We start from the raw sequence: 15329 nt of genomic DNA, 5'->3' as shown, positions 1-15329 counted from the left end.
TCGGTTGTACTATTTTGATAATCGTTGGGAGCCGAAATCGAAACCGAAACCGAAATTCAATTAATTGCACAGCCCTAATTTCTGCCTTTAGCTCTTTGTTAACAATGCACATTCACATTAACACCTAGTAATATTTTGTAATCCTGTGTGTCGCAGCCCCTTCGAAGTGGAGGTGGGTGAGGAGGCAGGTTTTCAGAAGGTTAGGGCCTGGGGTCCTGGTCTGAAGACTGGCATGGTTGGAAAATCTGCTGACTTTGTGGTAGAGGCCATTGGCACTGAAGTTGGAACTCTTGGTGAGTCTTGAGTAATATGAGCTCTTGTAGAAGAAAAGTGGATGTTTAAAAAATCTATTTTAAATGTTTTAATTCTTTGGTTGTTTAGGCTTCTCCATCGAAGGCCCATCCCAGGCTAAAATTGAGTGTGATGATAAGGGCGATGGCTCCTGTGATGTGCGCTATTGGCCCACTGAGGCTGGTGACTACGCTGTTCATGTCATTTGTGATGACGAGGACATCAAGGACAGCCCCTTCATGGCCCACATCCTTCCAGCAGCCAATGATGTCTTCCCTGAGAAGGTAATTCCCACTCACTGATACACAATATGTATAAGTAGGAAGCAGGTTGCCATTGTGACCTGATCATATTCTAAACAAAATACATTAAAACAAGAAAATGTTGCAGGTGAAAGCATATGGTCCAGGCCTGCAGCCAACTGGAGTCATTGTGAATAAACCAACTGAATTCACCATTGATGCCCGCATGGCTGGGAAGGGTCACCTTAAGATCTACGCTCAGGTACGGAGAGAAACCTTCACCGTATTGTTTATAGGAAAATGTTATTTATATTGCATGTACAGACCAGAGTTGACATGCTTTTGTACCCGCTAAGGACGCTGAAGGCTGCACCATTAACATCAAGATCACTGACAAGGGAGACGGCACATTTCTGTGTGTGTACACCCCTGTCAAGTCCATTAAACACACCATCATTATCACCTGGGGGGACGTCAACGTTCCCAACAGCCCCTTCAGGGTAAGACATATGGCAATCTACACACACACACACATACACACACAGACACACACACACACACACACACACTCACTCACTCACTCACTCACTCACTCACACACACTCACACACACACACGTATACACTTAAAATTCAGTCAATTTAATATAATGATACTTAAATCAAATATGCACAAAGTAAGAGTAAGAGGACTGCGGCAGTTGTACTTGAACCAACTGCTTTTGCCTCAAGTACACTTTGAATTCATTAGGTGCTGGTTGGAGAGGGTTGTCATCCAGACAGAGTCAAGGTCTATGGGCCTGGAGTGGAGAAGACGGGGCTCAAAGCTAACGAGCCAACATACTTCACAGTGGACTGTGGGGACGCTGGTCAAGGTGAGCTTGTACGAGGAAGATGGTGTGGGTGGTTAGAAAAACACTTCTGAGTTTAGTTGGCTTTTAATGAATTTAGTGCTACGTCATGTGGATGTTGAAAAATATAAAGCCCACAGAAGGAACAGAATAAGTAAAGATTTGCATCTTAGCTGACAAAGTTGAGGTTAGTTATTTGAAATGTATGAAATGTAGTTAAAATAAAGCTCTAGGCAGAGGAGCGACAGCTTCTATTTATTCAGATCATCTATTTTTGAATGACCTTCTTGAACTGTGCTCATTGCTATGCACCATTAGGAGACATCAGCATTGGAATCAAGTGTGCCCCAGGGGTGGTTGGCCCTGCCGAGGCAGACATTGAATTTGACATCATCAAGAATGACAATGACACCTTCACTGTCAAGTACACTCCCCCTGGTGCAGGCCGATATACCATTATGGTGCTGTTTGCTGACCAGGTAAGAATACAGTTTCCAGTGCAAGAGAAACTGGTGAGTTATGTAGAATATCTTTTGATGTGCGTTTGGTCTTGAGTCCTTTCTTATGATTATTTTATGATTGGCTTTGTCAGGAGATTCCCATCAGTCCATTCAAAGTCAAAGTAGATCCTTCCCATGATGCCGGTAAGGTGAGAGCAGAGGGACCTGGACTTAACAAGACAGGTGAGATCCACTGACACCAAGAATTAGAATTAGTATAAGTACCAAGCACACAAAATGTATAGGTATTTGCCTTTGTAGAAAACACTCACTACAATACTTTGATGTTAGAGAAATTATTTGATTTGACTAGGATTGGTAGCACTGACAAAACACATGTGTTTCAGGAGTGGAGGTGGGCACTCCAACTCACTTCACCATCTACACAAAGGGAGCTGGCAAGGCCAAGCCTGAGGTGCATTTTGCAGCATCAGGTCCGGGAGAGGCGGTTTGTGACTTTGAGATCATCGATAACCACGATTACTCCTACACTGTCAAGTACACAGCTCTTCAACAGGTACAGTAGTGCTTTTTTTTTAAGAATAGGATGGAAACATTATTCACAATAATGCCTCAATTCATCTTGTCTTGTCTTTTCAGGGTAACATGGTGATTTCAGTCAGTCATGGAGGAGATCCCATTCCCAAGAGTCCCTTCCACATTACAGTGGCACCAGCTCTGGATATTGGAAAGGTGAAAGTGGAAGGATTAGACACCAGTAAGTTACAAACAATACATACCATATTCTTGCATTTACACCAAGTAAAAGTAGTGGATTGCAAAGTTTGCAAGTGTTTCATGTCAATCTTTCTTGCAGAAGTTGAGGTTGGAAAGGATCAGGAGTTCACAGTTAACGCAAAGGGCGCAGGTGGGCTGGGAAATGTGGGTGTGAAGATGACCTCACCCTCTGGCCGACCAATCCCATGCAAGCTGGAATCCGACAAAGCCAAAGGGACTTACGGTGTGAAGTATATTCCCCCTGAGGAGGGGCAGTACAAAGTTGATGTCAGCTATGATGGCAACCCAGTGATGGGAAGCCCCTTTGCGGTTGAAGCAGTGATGCCTGCTGATCCTTCAAAGGTAAAAGTTCATTACAAGCTGCATGTAGTTCTACGCTGTGTTTATACTTTAGGCTCGAGAAACATAACACCAATATTTGATGTTTTGGATAGTTCATCTCAGAAAACTGACCTGACTGTTGTGTCACAGGTGCGAGCCTTTGGCCCAGGCCTGAAAGGAGGCATTGTGGGTAAACCAGCTCCATTCACTATTGACACAAAGGGAGCGGGTGCAGGTGGGCTGGGCCTCACCGTGGAGGGTCCCTGCGAAGCAAAGATTGAGTGCCAAGACAATGGTGATGGCACATGCTCAGTGTTCTACCTTCCCACAGAGCCTGGGGAGTATGCCATCAATATCTTGTTTGCTGAACAGCACATCCCCGGCTCTCCCTTCAAAGCTGCAGTGCGCTCAGCCTTGGACCCCAGCAAGGTGACGGCCAGTGGGCCTGGCCTGGAGAAGGCCAAGGCCGGCGAACCGGCGACCTTCACTGTGGACTGCACCCGGGCAGGCGACGCTGAGCTCACCATTGAGATTGTGTCAGAGACGGGGACTAAAGCTGAAGTGCACATCCAGAAAACAGCAGAGGGGACCTTCTCTGTGACATACATCCCACCCTTCCATGGCACACACACCATCACGATCAAGTATGGCGGCCAGATGATTCCCCAGTTTCCCAAGGTCCTGCACGTCGAGCCCTCTGTGGACACCAGCGGGGTGCATGTCTACGGGCCAGGAGTGGAGCCCAGAGGTAACAATACCAAGCTTAAAACTAATTTTCACTTCATGTAGGTTTAACAAACCTAGGCATAAAGAATTAGTCAATTAAATGGTAAGTTAATTGTTAGAAAGGCAATTAAAGTTATTTATTAAGCAAAATGGCCAACATTTCAACATTGTTCTTCTCTGTCATATGTCATTATAATTCCAATTTTACTTATGGACGGTGGTTGAAACACAAGCTTAGGAGATGTCACCTTGGGCTCTGTTGAATTCTTAGTTGCAGCCTGAGTATGTACTTTTTTAACTTGTTAAGAAACAGCTAAAATGTTTTACATATATCTGCCTCTGCTGTTAAATCTATCTATCTATCTATCTATGTATGTATATATATTTATATCATATTTACAATGTCAAGTCTTAAAATAACTGCCCACAAATCACATAAAGTGCTTTTCTGTTTCTAGGGGTCCTCAGAGAAGTAACAACACACTTCATTGTTGATGCTCGTGCCCTCAGCAAGGTCGGAGGAAATCATGTGAAGGTTCACATTATCAGCCCCTCCGGCACCAACACAGACACCTACGTTACTGACAAGGGAGACGGCACCTACAGAGTGGAGTACACAGCATTCGAAGATGGTAGGAGAAAAATATGACTTAATTTCATTTAAGTATGTTAATTTGTGTAATTAGAGGATCATAAAGTGGAGAGGCACTGAACAACAATAACGAAAGTAGGATCTATGTCAAATCTGTAACATTAAGAAGCATAACGTGCTGCAGATAGATAGAGGATTTTACATAAGCAGTCTGTCTAAAAAAGAGCATACAGACAGATGGAGAAATCACTAACAGGTGCTTGTGTTGGGCACCATTTGGGAATAAAGCAGGAGAGTGGTAACAGAAAGAACAAGAAAGTGAGGTGTATAAATACAGAATGATGCAGTGGAGCAATGATGTGAGGGGCAGAGAGCAGGGAGGCTCTGTTTTATAAATAGTGTGCTCTGGAACAGAAGCTCTTAACCAGGCAGGTATGTGTGCTGAAGGCTGCCTGCACACAGCTATACAGCAGGGGAATGACAGGGGATATTAATAGAGACCTATAACACAAAGCAAAGAGTTCACAGAGCACTCCTCCTCCACCAGACATGCTCTAATATCATAGAAGTGCTGCTGGGAATCTGGCATAAAGGCCTACTGAGAGGGCTCTGTCAGAAAAATGTTGTAACAGAATAATGAATAGGGAACAGATGTAATGACTTGAACGTTCACTAGAATGTCTGCGCACTAGATAGAGCCTTTTATAAATAAACAGATGTTGATCTCCCTAAAAGGGAATTAGTTTGGCTCTTAGTTAAAACTAAGCGGCAATAACAGAACATATTTGCTTGCTTTGAGAACATTCAGCCAGAGAGGTGTGACATCAGACCTCGAACTGATGAGTCTCTTTGTGCGCAGGAATGCATCTGATTGAGGTGCAGTATGACGATGCACCGGTGCCCAAGAGTCCCTTTAGAGTATCTGTGGTGGAGGGATGTGATCCGACCCGGGTCCGTGCCTATGGACCAGGTCTGGAGGGAGGGATTACCAACAAGCCCAACTGTTTCACTGTGGAAACTAGGTACTGTTGGCTCACATTTAAAGGTAACATTTGTGGGAATTTAACTCAAACATGTGCAATTAAATTAAAATGTTGGCTTCTCTCTCAGGGGTGCTGGTACCGGAGGCCTGGGCCTAACCATCGAGGGAGCCTCAGAGGCAAAAATATCCTGCAAGGACAATAAAGATGGCAGCTGCAGTGTGGAGTACATACCTTTCACTACTGGAGACTATGATGTCAACATCAACTATGGAGGTCACCCAATCCCTGGTAGTCCGTTCCGTGTACCAGTGAAGGACCCTGTGGACCCCAGCAAGGTGAAGTGCTCCGGTCCAGGTCTGGGCACTGGAGTGAGAGCCCATGTTCCTCAGACTTTCACAGCAGACTGTACCAAAGCTGGACAGGCCCCACTGGATGTCAAACTCTATGGCCCAACAGGTAAGGACATGCTGTCATGTTAATATGAAAACTTCTCGCCTACTCTGAGCTGATAAATGACGTAAAGCTGGTGATATACGATTATTTCTATAATGTCTTATCGCCAGGTACTGTAGAGCCAGTTGGTGTGAAGAACAATGGCGATGGCACCCACACAGTTCACTACACCCCAGCCCAGGATGGCCCTTACACTGTAGCTGTCAAATATGCAGATCAGGAAGTCCCACACAGGTGCAGTAAGAATTTAGTAAAAATGTCAAGCCAGGCAGTATGTGCAGATATGTCTTAATTAACGTTCAGCTCTGTCTGGCTTTATTTAAAAAGAAAAGTGTACTTCAGCAAGATGTCTGTTACTTCTTCCACAGTCCATTCAAGGTAATGTCTCAGCCTGGGCATGACGCCAGTAAGGTACGCGCCAGTGGCCCTGGTCTAGACACAAAAGGTGTGTCTGCGAGCCTGCCAGTTGAGTTCACCATTGATGCTCGTGATGCTGGGGAAGGACTGCTCACTGTGCAGATTCTGGTGGGTTAAGCTTCCGTTCTCACAATACGTTTTTAACCATAAGTCACCATTTAATATAGCTTAATATTGTACATTGACAGGACCCAGAGGGCAAGCCAAAGAATGCAACCATCCAGGACAACAGGGACGGCACCTACACTGTCTCCTATGTACCTGACTCTACAGGCCCTTACACTATCACCATTAAATACGGAGGAGATGAGATTCCCTACTCCCCATACCGCATCCAGTCCCTGCCCACAGGAGACGCCAGCAAATGTCTCCTCACAGGTAATAAAACCACTTACCTATATACATTATAAATAAAACTAATATTATACTCGTAGCATTTATATATTTATATTCCAAATATGACATTTTTTCTTTCCAGTTTCTATTGGAGGACATGGCGTGTGTAAGTAAAAGAGGCTTTGTTTTTATTTCTTTGACACATTGCAAGAAAATCCTAGAATCCATGTATTTATGTAGCACTTCTTCTTTCCATTTATTCTTATTCTTTATTACTTATTCCTTATCCAATACTCTCTTCCCTTAACAGCAAGTCTTCAGAAACTGCAGACCTCCGAGGACACAGTTATCACAGTGGATGCCAAGGCCGCTGGGAAAGGCAAGGTAACCTGTAAGGTGCAGACCCCACAAGGGATGGAGCTGGACATGGATGTGGTGGAAAATCGGGATGGGACCTTTGACATTTACTACACAGCCCCTGAACCTGGAAAATATGTTATTACCATCCGCTTTGGGGGACAGAACATTCCTAAGAGCCCCTTCCATGTTGTGGTGAGTAAAGGAGTATGCTGCTGCAGTGCTGTTCTGTTCTGACATTTAGATGTATGAAACCAACAATTTTTCTTCTTTCTGTATTGATAGGCCACGAATGAGCCAGTTGTTCCCCGCGATACTGTGGATCCTCTCTTCCGTCCTGTTAACTTCCTTGTCCCCTTCACGCCACAGCAAGGAGAAATCACAGGTGTGACAAACACCAGTCAAACAGAAAGAAAATTCTGCAGGCACACACACACACACACTTCCTTCACTGACATTTCAACACACCGCTTTCATTTCTAGGTGAGGTGCGGATGCCTTCAGGCAAGACTGCCCGCCCGCATATCACTGACAATAAGGATGGCACCATCACAATAAAGTACCAGCCAACAGAGAGAGGTCTTCATGAGATGGACATCAAATATGACTGCAACCACATTCCAGGTCAGAAACACATCGCATTAGAAGGATGGGAAGCACTGTCAACTTAAAAAATAACAATGATTTATTCAAGGATTTCTTTGCTCTCTTGTTTTTGTATATTAAATGCAATAGATAATATTCACAGTTCCTAATCTCATTACTGTTTGCCAATGATTATATCTCTTATACTGTAGGTAGCCCTCTGCAGTTCTTTGTGGATGCTGTAAACAGTGGAGTGGTGACTGCTTATGGTCCAGGTCTGAGTTACGGCATGGTCAACAAGGCTGCCACTTTCACTGTGGTCACCAAGAATGCAGGAGAAGGTACAATACTTTACTTCCCCAGTTCCCCCATGTACTGCTTACTAGTAATAATTTGCTATTAATAGTAATACAATTAACACTTACTACACCGGAGAAAAGTAAGAATCTGGGTTTTTTTGTTTTTCTTTTTTCTCCCTTTCAGGTGGTCTGTCACTGGCAGTGGAAGGACCCTCTAAGGCCGAGATTACCTGTAAGGACAACAAAGACGGTACCTGCACTGTGTCCTACCTGCCCACAGCTCCTGGAGACTACAACATCATTGTCAAGTTTGACAACAAGCACATTCCTGGAAGTCCCTTTACTGCTAAGATCACTGGTGAGGAAATCAATCATTTCAACCCACTTTACTGGACTGTATATTTATAGTGGATCTGTTCATTAAAACAGGTTTTCAGATAAGGTTTAGGGTTAGGTTTTAGGGGTTGACAAACATCTTAACCACCTTTTTTATGTCAAGGGGATGACGCCATAACCAGGACATCACAGCTGAATGTTGGAACAGCGGCTGACGTGTCCCTGAAGATCACAGAGACTGATCTGAGCTCTCTGACTGCCAGTATCAGAGCACCATCAGGAAACGAGGAGCCCTGTCTGCTCAAGAGACTGCCCAACAGACACCTTGGTGAGATAGTCACTTGCCAGATACCCAAGATAAATTGAAGAGTATAAGATGGATAAGACAAATGCCTTTGGATTTTTTTTTTTTTCTGGTTCCTTGTCTTGATTTTTCTCCCTCTCTGCCTTTTTTTCAATGTTCACAGGTATATCCTTCACCCCTAAGGAGGTCGGCGAGCATGAAGTGAGCGTGAGAAAAAATTCCGCACATGTGGCTAACAGCCCTTTTAAAATCATGGTTGGCCAGTCAGAGATTGGCGAGGCAAGCAGAGTGAAGGCTTTTGGTAAAGGCCTGGTGGAAGCACACACCTTAGAAATGGCTGAATTCTTTGTGGATACAAGGAACGCAGGTACGCAGATTTAGAGATGGTGTGTTCCACCTTTATAGCAAACATGCTTGTACAAAACACTCATCTTCTACTTTTCATCTCCCTTTAGGTTATGGAGGTCTAGCTTTGTCAATTGAGGGTCCGAGCAAAGTGGATATCAACTGCGAAGATGTGGAAGACGGGACGTGCAGAGTCACCTACTGTCCGACAGAACCTGGAAGTTACACTGTAAACATCAAGTTTGCTGAAAAACACATCCCAGGTTAGAATATTTTACTTGTAAAGATACCAAAAACATTTGACATCTTAAAATAAAATCAATCTATTTTGTTCACTGTATATGTGTTTGTGCCCTCCAGGAAGTCCTTTCACAGTAAAGGTGACCGGAGAAGGAAGGATGAAGGAGAGTATTACTAGAAAGAGACAGGCGTCTTCTATTGCCTCAGTGGGCAGCACATGTGGCCTTAACCTCAAGATCCCAGGTGAGTACAGGAGCCAGTTAGAAGTGGTCAGAGGGCAGCGGCCAACTAATCTTAAAATATATGCACTTACAATCGAATTCTCACTTCTTTCTCCTTGCTGTAGGAAACTGGTTCCAGATGGTTTCAGCTCAGGAGAGGCTTACCAGGACATTCACCCGCAGCAGCCACACCTACACCCGCACTGAGCGCACTGAGATCAGCAAAACCCGTGGTGGAGAGACCAAGAGGGAGGTACGAGTGGAGGAGAGCACCCAGTTGGGCGGAGCAGGAAGCCCGTTTAGAGATGTTTTTGGAGACTTTCTCGGCAGAGAGAGCCTCAGCAGCTTTGCTGGCATCACTGCCAGACCTGAAGGTGAGAATCCAAATGGAAACTCAATTTTTTAATATGTGAAAACATTAAAGGGTATGTGTAGTATTTTTTAACTAAGAAAAAAATGTGTAAACATGTCTTCTGTGCTGCTCTGCCTCATCCAGTAGAGAGTGGCTCTCAGGCCATGACGGCTCAGGTGACCAGCCCCAGTGGGAAAACAGTGGATGCTGACATAGTGGACGGAGGGAGCAGCACCTACAGCGTGCGCTTTATCCCCAGTGAAATGGGACCCCACACAGTCAACGTAAAGTATAGAGGCCAACACGTCCCTGGTAGCCCCTTCCAGTTCACTGTGGGGCCCATGGGGGAGGGAGGAGCACACAAGGTCCGTGCAGGAGGACCAGGCCTGGAAAGAGGCGTGGCTGGAGCACCTTGTAAGTTAACTCCGTGGACGTGCTCTCAGTGGGAAAAATTGTTTTTTTATTTTTTATTATCATCATGTATTTTTATTCAAGATACAGTATGATTCCAAAATGTTCATGAAAGATTGATACTTAAGGTGAAACTTGGTTTTATCCTCTTTAGCTGAATTTAGTATCTGGACCAGAGAGGCAGGTGCTGGTGGTCTGTCCATTGCTGTAGAGGGCCCCAGCAAGGCTGAAATCTCCTTTGAGGACAGAAAGGATGGTTCTTGCGGTGTCTCCTACATAGTGAAAGAACCAGGTAAAACTGTCTTTTCCCACAGGTGTAGATGTTTCCTCATTCGAATGTTTTGTCATAGTGTTTTTTATCTAAGCTAAACTTTTCAGTTATTCCTTCATACTTCCTTCAGTTCATTTGGTGGTGAAAGAAAATAACTGTGTGCTTCCCCAGGTGATTACGAAGTGTCAATCAAGTTCAACAACGAGCAAATCCCCGACAGCCCGTTCATCGTTCCGATTGCTACACTGTCAGACGAGGCCCGCAGGCTCACTCTCACAAGCCTTCAGGTAAGATCACACACACATACACACAGAGTTGACGAAAGCAGCCACATTAATTTGTTGCATGAAACACTCACAGGCACAACACATGCACAGTGACAAAATAGCATAACACATATGATTGAGTGACTGTACATATTTCTGTCTAATAGCACTTTGCCCTTGACGTGTAATTGAATGCCGGTGTTGAAGCAGTATCACATGCAAATATAATTCTGTGATGCTGGCCAGTGATGAAGGGCGGGATTAGCTGTCCCCTGCTAATGTCGGGCAACACAAGCTGTGCTATATGTGGACAGTCAGTGGGTCTATGCGATTGTGTTTCTGTCTGAGCAAGAAAACTTTACAACAAATATTGCTCTCTTCACTTCACAGATGTTTGTTTTATTTGCTTTTAAAGTTTCCATTGCCAACAATGCTAAAAACATATATTTCTAGTTGACTGAAATGCCACTTCAGAGTGCTTTCCTACCACTAGAAGCCAGGTGAAGTGCAATATCAGACCAACATTTAGAATGTCACACTACCTCTTATGTCTGGTAGGACCGCTCGTCCGCCTGTAGGGCAAAAACAATAAACACCAGCCTCGCTGTAAACTCTGACCTTTTCTGCCTCTCACACTCAAATGCTCAATCTATTCTTGTTCACGCGTGATGAGTCACCCACTTTGTGTCACTCAATGTGCAGGCACACACACATGCACGCAAATATATATATATATATATATATATATATATATATATATATATATATATATATATATATATATATATATATATATATATATATATATATATATATGTATTCTGATCATGTGCTTCCCTGTCTTTTGTAGGAGAAGGACTTGAAGGTAAACCAAGAGGCATCCTTCATGTTGCAGCGCAATGGGGCTCGAGGTGTTGTAGACGCCAAAATCCACACCCCCGCCGGCTCTTCTGAGGAATGCTATGTTACTGAGCTCGACAGTGGTACGCGCCAACATCAGTTTGTAGTACAAAGTAAACTTCTGGAGAATCCAGCTTTTTTTTATCTGTAAGCATCATTTAGAAGTAATATAGCCACTTGTTTTGTGTATCATGTGCAGACAAGAGTACAATCCGCTTCATTCCACGGGAGAATGGAGTTCACTCCATAGATGTCAAGTTCAACGGATGCCACATTCCCGGAAGTCCCTTTAACGTGCGAGTGGGAGACCCAGGGCTGGTTGGAGACCCAGGCATGGTGACAGCGCATGGTCCTGGATTGCAGGGAGGAACCACAGGTAGACATAACCACCCCTACTTCAAACATCTACCACATTTGCTTTGTTTCAGCATAGTTTTTTTGTGATTTTTTAAAATGAATTTAATATCATGTGCACTGTTTCAGCAGTCTCGTCATCTTTCTCTGCACTTCCCTCTTTCTTCCAGGTGCACCCTCAGAGTTTGTGGTCAACACCTGTAACGCAGGCTCTGCCACACTATCGGTTAACATCGATGGGCCATCCAAGGTCAAGATGGACTGTCGGGAGTGTCCTGAGGGCTACAAGATCACCTACACCCCCATGGCACCCGGCAACTATCTCATAACCATTAAATACGGAGGGCCACAGCACATAGTGGGCAGCCCTTTCAAAGCTAAAATCACAGGTCTGCTTGACAGTCACTCTCCCATCTGATCTGAGGATATCACATGAAGTGTCTCAATTATGAAACATATGTTCCTCTGAAAAAAAAGGGTGGAATTCAGGAAAATGTCTCGTCATCTGTTCATACTGCTTAGAGTACATTTTACATAAAGATTGTCTTTCTCTTGCACTACACAAATATAATCCTGCCACTACTTTGTGCATACAAAACCTTTATTTATTCATTAATGTGACATAAACATTCTTTCAAGACTGATAAGAACTTCCTACTGAACTGTTCAGTATCAGCATCATCTTTGCTTCCATCATATCTTTGTCAATACAGAGTGTATAATGTAATGTCTGGACTGAGTTATGATGACATTAGATAACCTCTCTCTCTTGCTCTCTCTCTCTCTCTCTCTCTGTCTCTCCTACAGGAGCTCGGCTGTCAGGGGGACACAGCCTACACGAGACCTCCTCAGTCTTAGTAGAAACAGTTACTAAAACCTCCAAAGTGGGCGGTGCCTACAGTTCCAGCTCATCGTCTTCCACCACCTCAACAAAACTGACATCCGATGCAAGCATGGTGGTTTGTCGTGGAACAGGACTGTCCAAGGCTGTGGTCGGACAGAAAAACAATTTTACAGTTGACTGCAGCAAAGCAGGTGAGATGATCACCCAGATAAAGTTAATGCAGTAAAAACAAAAGTCAAACACACACAGTTTCTACACTACAAAATAAAACTGATTGTTTCTTTTGGCCACTGTTGGGCAGAGGAACAAGCTGTAAACACAAAACTGATATGTATATATATATCTGCTTTTAGTTAGCTTTGGTCTCCATCAACTCCTAAGGGAAAAATCTGTCTCTTTAGCGTCTCCGTATTCCATTATATTCTGGAACTAGTTGCTAATGGGGTAGCATACATTTTGTCAGAGCTTTTCTTTTACTAAAAACAGCTGCCTATGGATGCTGCAGTTGATGTTAATGAGTGAGAGTAAACAACACATTAAAGTTACGGGACTTTAAACCACAACAAAGAGTTAAAGGAGACACTAGAATGTGGATGTGTACTCCGCAATCGGGTGATAATTCTCTATGGTGTTGTCACTAGAAGCAACCCTTCTTACTTATTACACATACATATACATCACTTCATCCATTGTTTGCATCAACATTTTGATTTGTGCAGCTTTAACACACACACACACACACACACACACACAAACACACACACACACACCTGTGCAACTTTTGTACACCACGATCATAAAATCCTCCTCTTACGCCTTCTCCAGGTTCCAACATGCTGATGGTCGGCGTGCATGGACCCCAAACTCCTTGCGAGGAGGTGTATGTCAAGCACATGGGCAACAAGCTCTATAACGTCACCTACACCGTCAAGGACAAGGGCAGCTACACCGTCATTGTCAAATGGGGTGACGACAACATCCCCGGGAGCCCTTACAAAGTGGTTGTACCCTAAAAACAAAGAGCATCGGTGCCCCGTCTCTTCCCCTTCACTGACGCATCACCATTTTCTTGTCATGTGCACGCTTTAATCAAAATCCCTGGTACTTCTTTTCCTGTAATGCTCTTTGGTCTTCAGCGGATTACAATATACTCACCATGCACTAAATGCTGCAAGGACATTTGCTTACAGTTTTTCTTGAATACGTTTATTTTGCCAAAGTTTTGCATTAACTGCAGAAATTATATTTACAAGTATGCATTCACATTCAGAGTGATGTAAAGGCAAACAGTGTGGTTTAAGAGTCTTTGAATGATGTTTTACTCAGTCCATAAGATTTCCTCCATCTGTTTTGTTGTGTTGTAAACACAGAGACGTTGGGAGTTATCAACAGTATTAAATTGTAATGCAATATGGTTTTGTATGGTTTAAGAATGAGATATTGACTTTTGTTTTTGTTATATTAACCTATTTTCGGTAAGCCTTTGCAGACCTAATAAAAATTGAATTGCTAACTTTCCAGACAAGAGTTTATTTAATTTCTTATCAGACCATTAACCACTTCAGCAGAAGACATTTCTTAGTTTATTTTAGAATTTCATAGTTTCATCATGTAGCTATTTTCTGACCACTGCTGGCTCCTCCGTCTGTGCAGCTGTCAGGATATTTTCTCTTGATCACAGAGAGATCACTCTCGACTGAGTCTCCCTTCAGTATCTAATAGATAGATTGCAAAGCTTTTCATTTTTTGTTTTGCATCTGGGAATCTCATGATAGTGAATCTCCTCTAGCCCTTTATTACCACTGACATCAATTCAACATTACAGATTAGTATTGCACTGTTAAAGCAATCCAGGATAGTCTTCCTCTCCTCTCATTTACATCCAGTCTGGTTCAGATGCCATCACAAGATGGCAGCATAGTCAAGCTCTCCTCTACGTCTCATAGACCCTGCTGAGGCACAAATCAACCTGAAAGAATGGAGTTTCAACCTTTTGCTTGTGTGTGTCCCTGTACATATGTGTGTGGCCACCACTTGTGTCTCCTCCATGGCCTGTGCATGTGTTCTGTATGTCCTCTGCGTGGTCCACTGGCCACCGTCCCACAGTGAGTCAACCACCCAGCCTCCACACACTGACACACACCACCAGCACCAGTACTGTTCTTCACAGAGAGGAGCCTATAATTAGGTGCTAATTTTCTCTGGTTCCACTGTGACTTGACTGTGACAATGCTGGGGGCCATGGCGAGGCAAGACAGAGCGAGTGGGTGCATTGGATGAACAGTGGCGAGAGCTGAACTCCGGACCATCTGGCCAAGTGGCTATCCATGCTGACGTTGGGACCTGGGCAGGGCCCACCCACGTCAGCCTGCTCCTCCGGACCGGGACCCAAGCGTCTGTCCACCACAACATGTTTATCTCGAGTGGCTGCCAAGTGAATCACAACCGCGTGGAAGCGACAGCTCCTCACTATGCAGACAGCAGCGATCAAGCAAGCAGAGAGCTAGAGACAGAGATGGGGAGATAGAGAAGTGTGTGTGTGTGTGTGTGTGTGTGTGTGTGTGTGTGAAGGGGGGGAGGGCAAAGAGAGTGTGGGATGGGGAGAGGAAGAAAGATGGATTAGAGGAAGAGAATGGGATTAAAAGAATCCAGATGGAAGAATGAGAGACAGACAGGCACACAGACACACACAAAAACACAGAAACAAACAAGAAAAAAAGGACATTTGAGAAAACCTAAAAACACACACTGCATATGAGTAGATCACTAATCCAAATTCATTTAGAACATGCCAA

At 44.0% G+C, this 15329-nt stretch overlaps 1 protein-coding gene across 2 annotated transcripts in view; it reads left to right on the top strand.

The window, feature by feature from the left end:
• The window catches only part of LOC117949798 (filamin-C-like), a 23225-nt gene extending 9173 nt beyond the window's left edge, over positions 1-14052 (top strand). For both annotated transcript variants that reach the window (XM_034880333.1, XM_034880332.1), the window contains 36 exons: positions 157-293; positions 382-575; positions 682-795; positions 890-1033; positions 1284-1407; positions 1702-1862; positions 1976-2066; positions 2231-2400; positions 2484-2601; positions 2701-2963; positions 3093-3690; positions 4127-4300; positions 5120-5282; positions 5371-5699; positions 5807-5930; positions 6065-6221; positions 6302-6491; positions 6592-6615; positions 6760-7001; positions 7092-7191; positions 7290-7430; positions 7604-7732; positions 7875-8048; positions 8190-8354; positions 8494-8697; positions 8786-8938; positions 9036-9158; positions 9262-9510; positions 9633-9902; positions 10054-10191; positions 10342-10457; positions 11287-11419; positions 11536-11712; positions 11861-12079; positions 12498-12725; positions 13360-14052. In XM_034880333.1, coding sequence (XP_034736224.1) covers positions 157-293; positions 382-575; positions 682-795; positions 890-1033; positions 1284-1407; positions 1702-1862; positions 1976-2066; positions 2231-2400; positions 2484-2601; positions 2701-2963; positions 3093-3690; positions 4127-4300; positions 5120-5282; positions 5371-5699; positions 5807-5930; positions 6065-6221; positions 6302-6491; positions 6592-6615; positions 6760-7001; positions 7092-7191; positions 7290-7430; positions 7604-7732; positions 7875-8048; positions 8190-8354; positions 8494-8697; positions 8786-8938; positions 9036-9158; positions 9262-9510; positions 9633-9902; positions 10054-10191; positions 10342-10457; positions 11287-11419; positions 11536-11712; positions 11861-12079; positions 12498-12725; positions 13360-13547 — 6424 coding nt within the window. In that variant the 3' untranslated portion in view covers positions 13548-14052. The remainder of the gene's footprint in view (positions 1-156; positions 294-381; positions 576-681; positions 796-889; positions 1034-1283; positions 1408-1701; positions 1863-1975; positions 2067-2230; positions 2401-2483; positions 2602-2700; positions 2964-3092; positions 3691-4126; positions 4301-5119; positions 5283-5370; positions 5700-5806; positions 5931-6064; positions 6222-6301; positions 6492-6591; positions 6616-6759; positions 7002-7091; positions 7192-7289; positions 7431-7603; positions 7733-7874; positions 8049-8189; positions 8355-8493; positions 8698-8785; positions 8939-9035; positions 9159-9261; positions 9511-9632; positions 9903-10053; positions 10192-10341; positions 10458-11286; positions 11420-11535; positions 11713-11860; positions 12080-12497; positions 12726-13359) is intronic.
• The last annotated feature ends 1277 nt before the right edge of the window (positions 14053-15329 follow it).

Source organism: Etheostoma cragini, chromosome 8, assembly GCF_013103735.1.
Source record: "Etheostoma cragini isolate CJK2018 chromosome 8, CSU_Ecrag_1.0, whole genome shotgun sequence".
In the NCBI taxonomy this organism is placed as follows: Eukaryota; Metazoa; Chordata; class Actinopteri; order Perciformes; family Percidae; genus Etheostoma; species Etheostoma cragini.
This window is presented reverse-complemented; position numbering and strand designations above follow the sequence as displayed.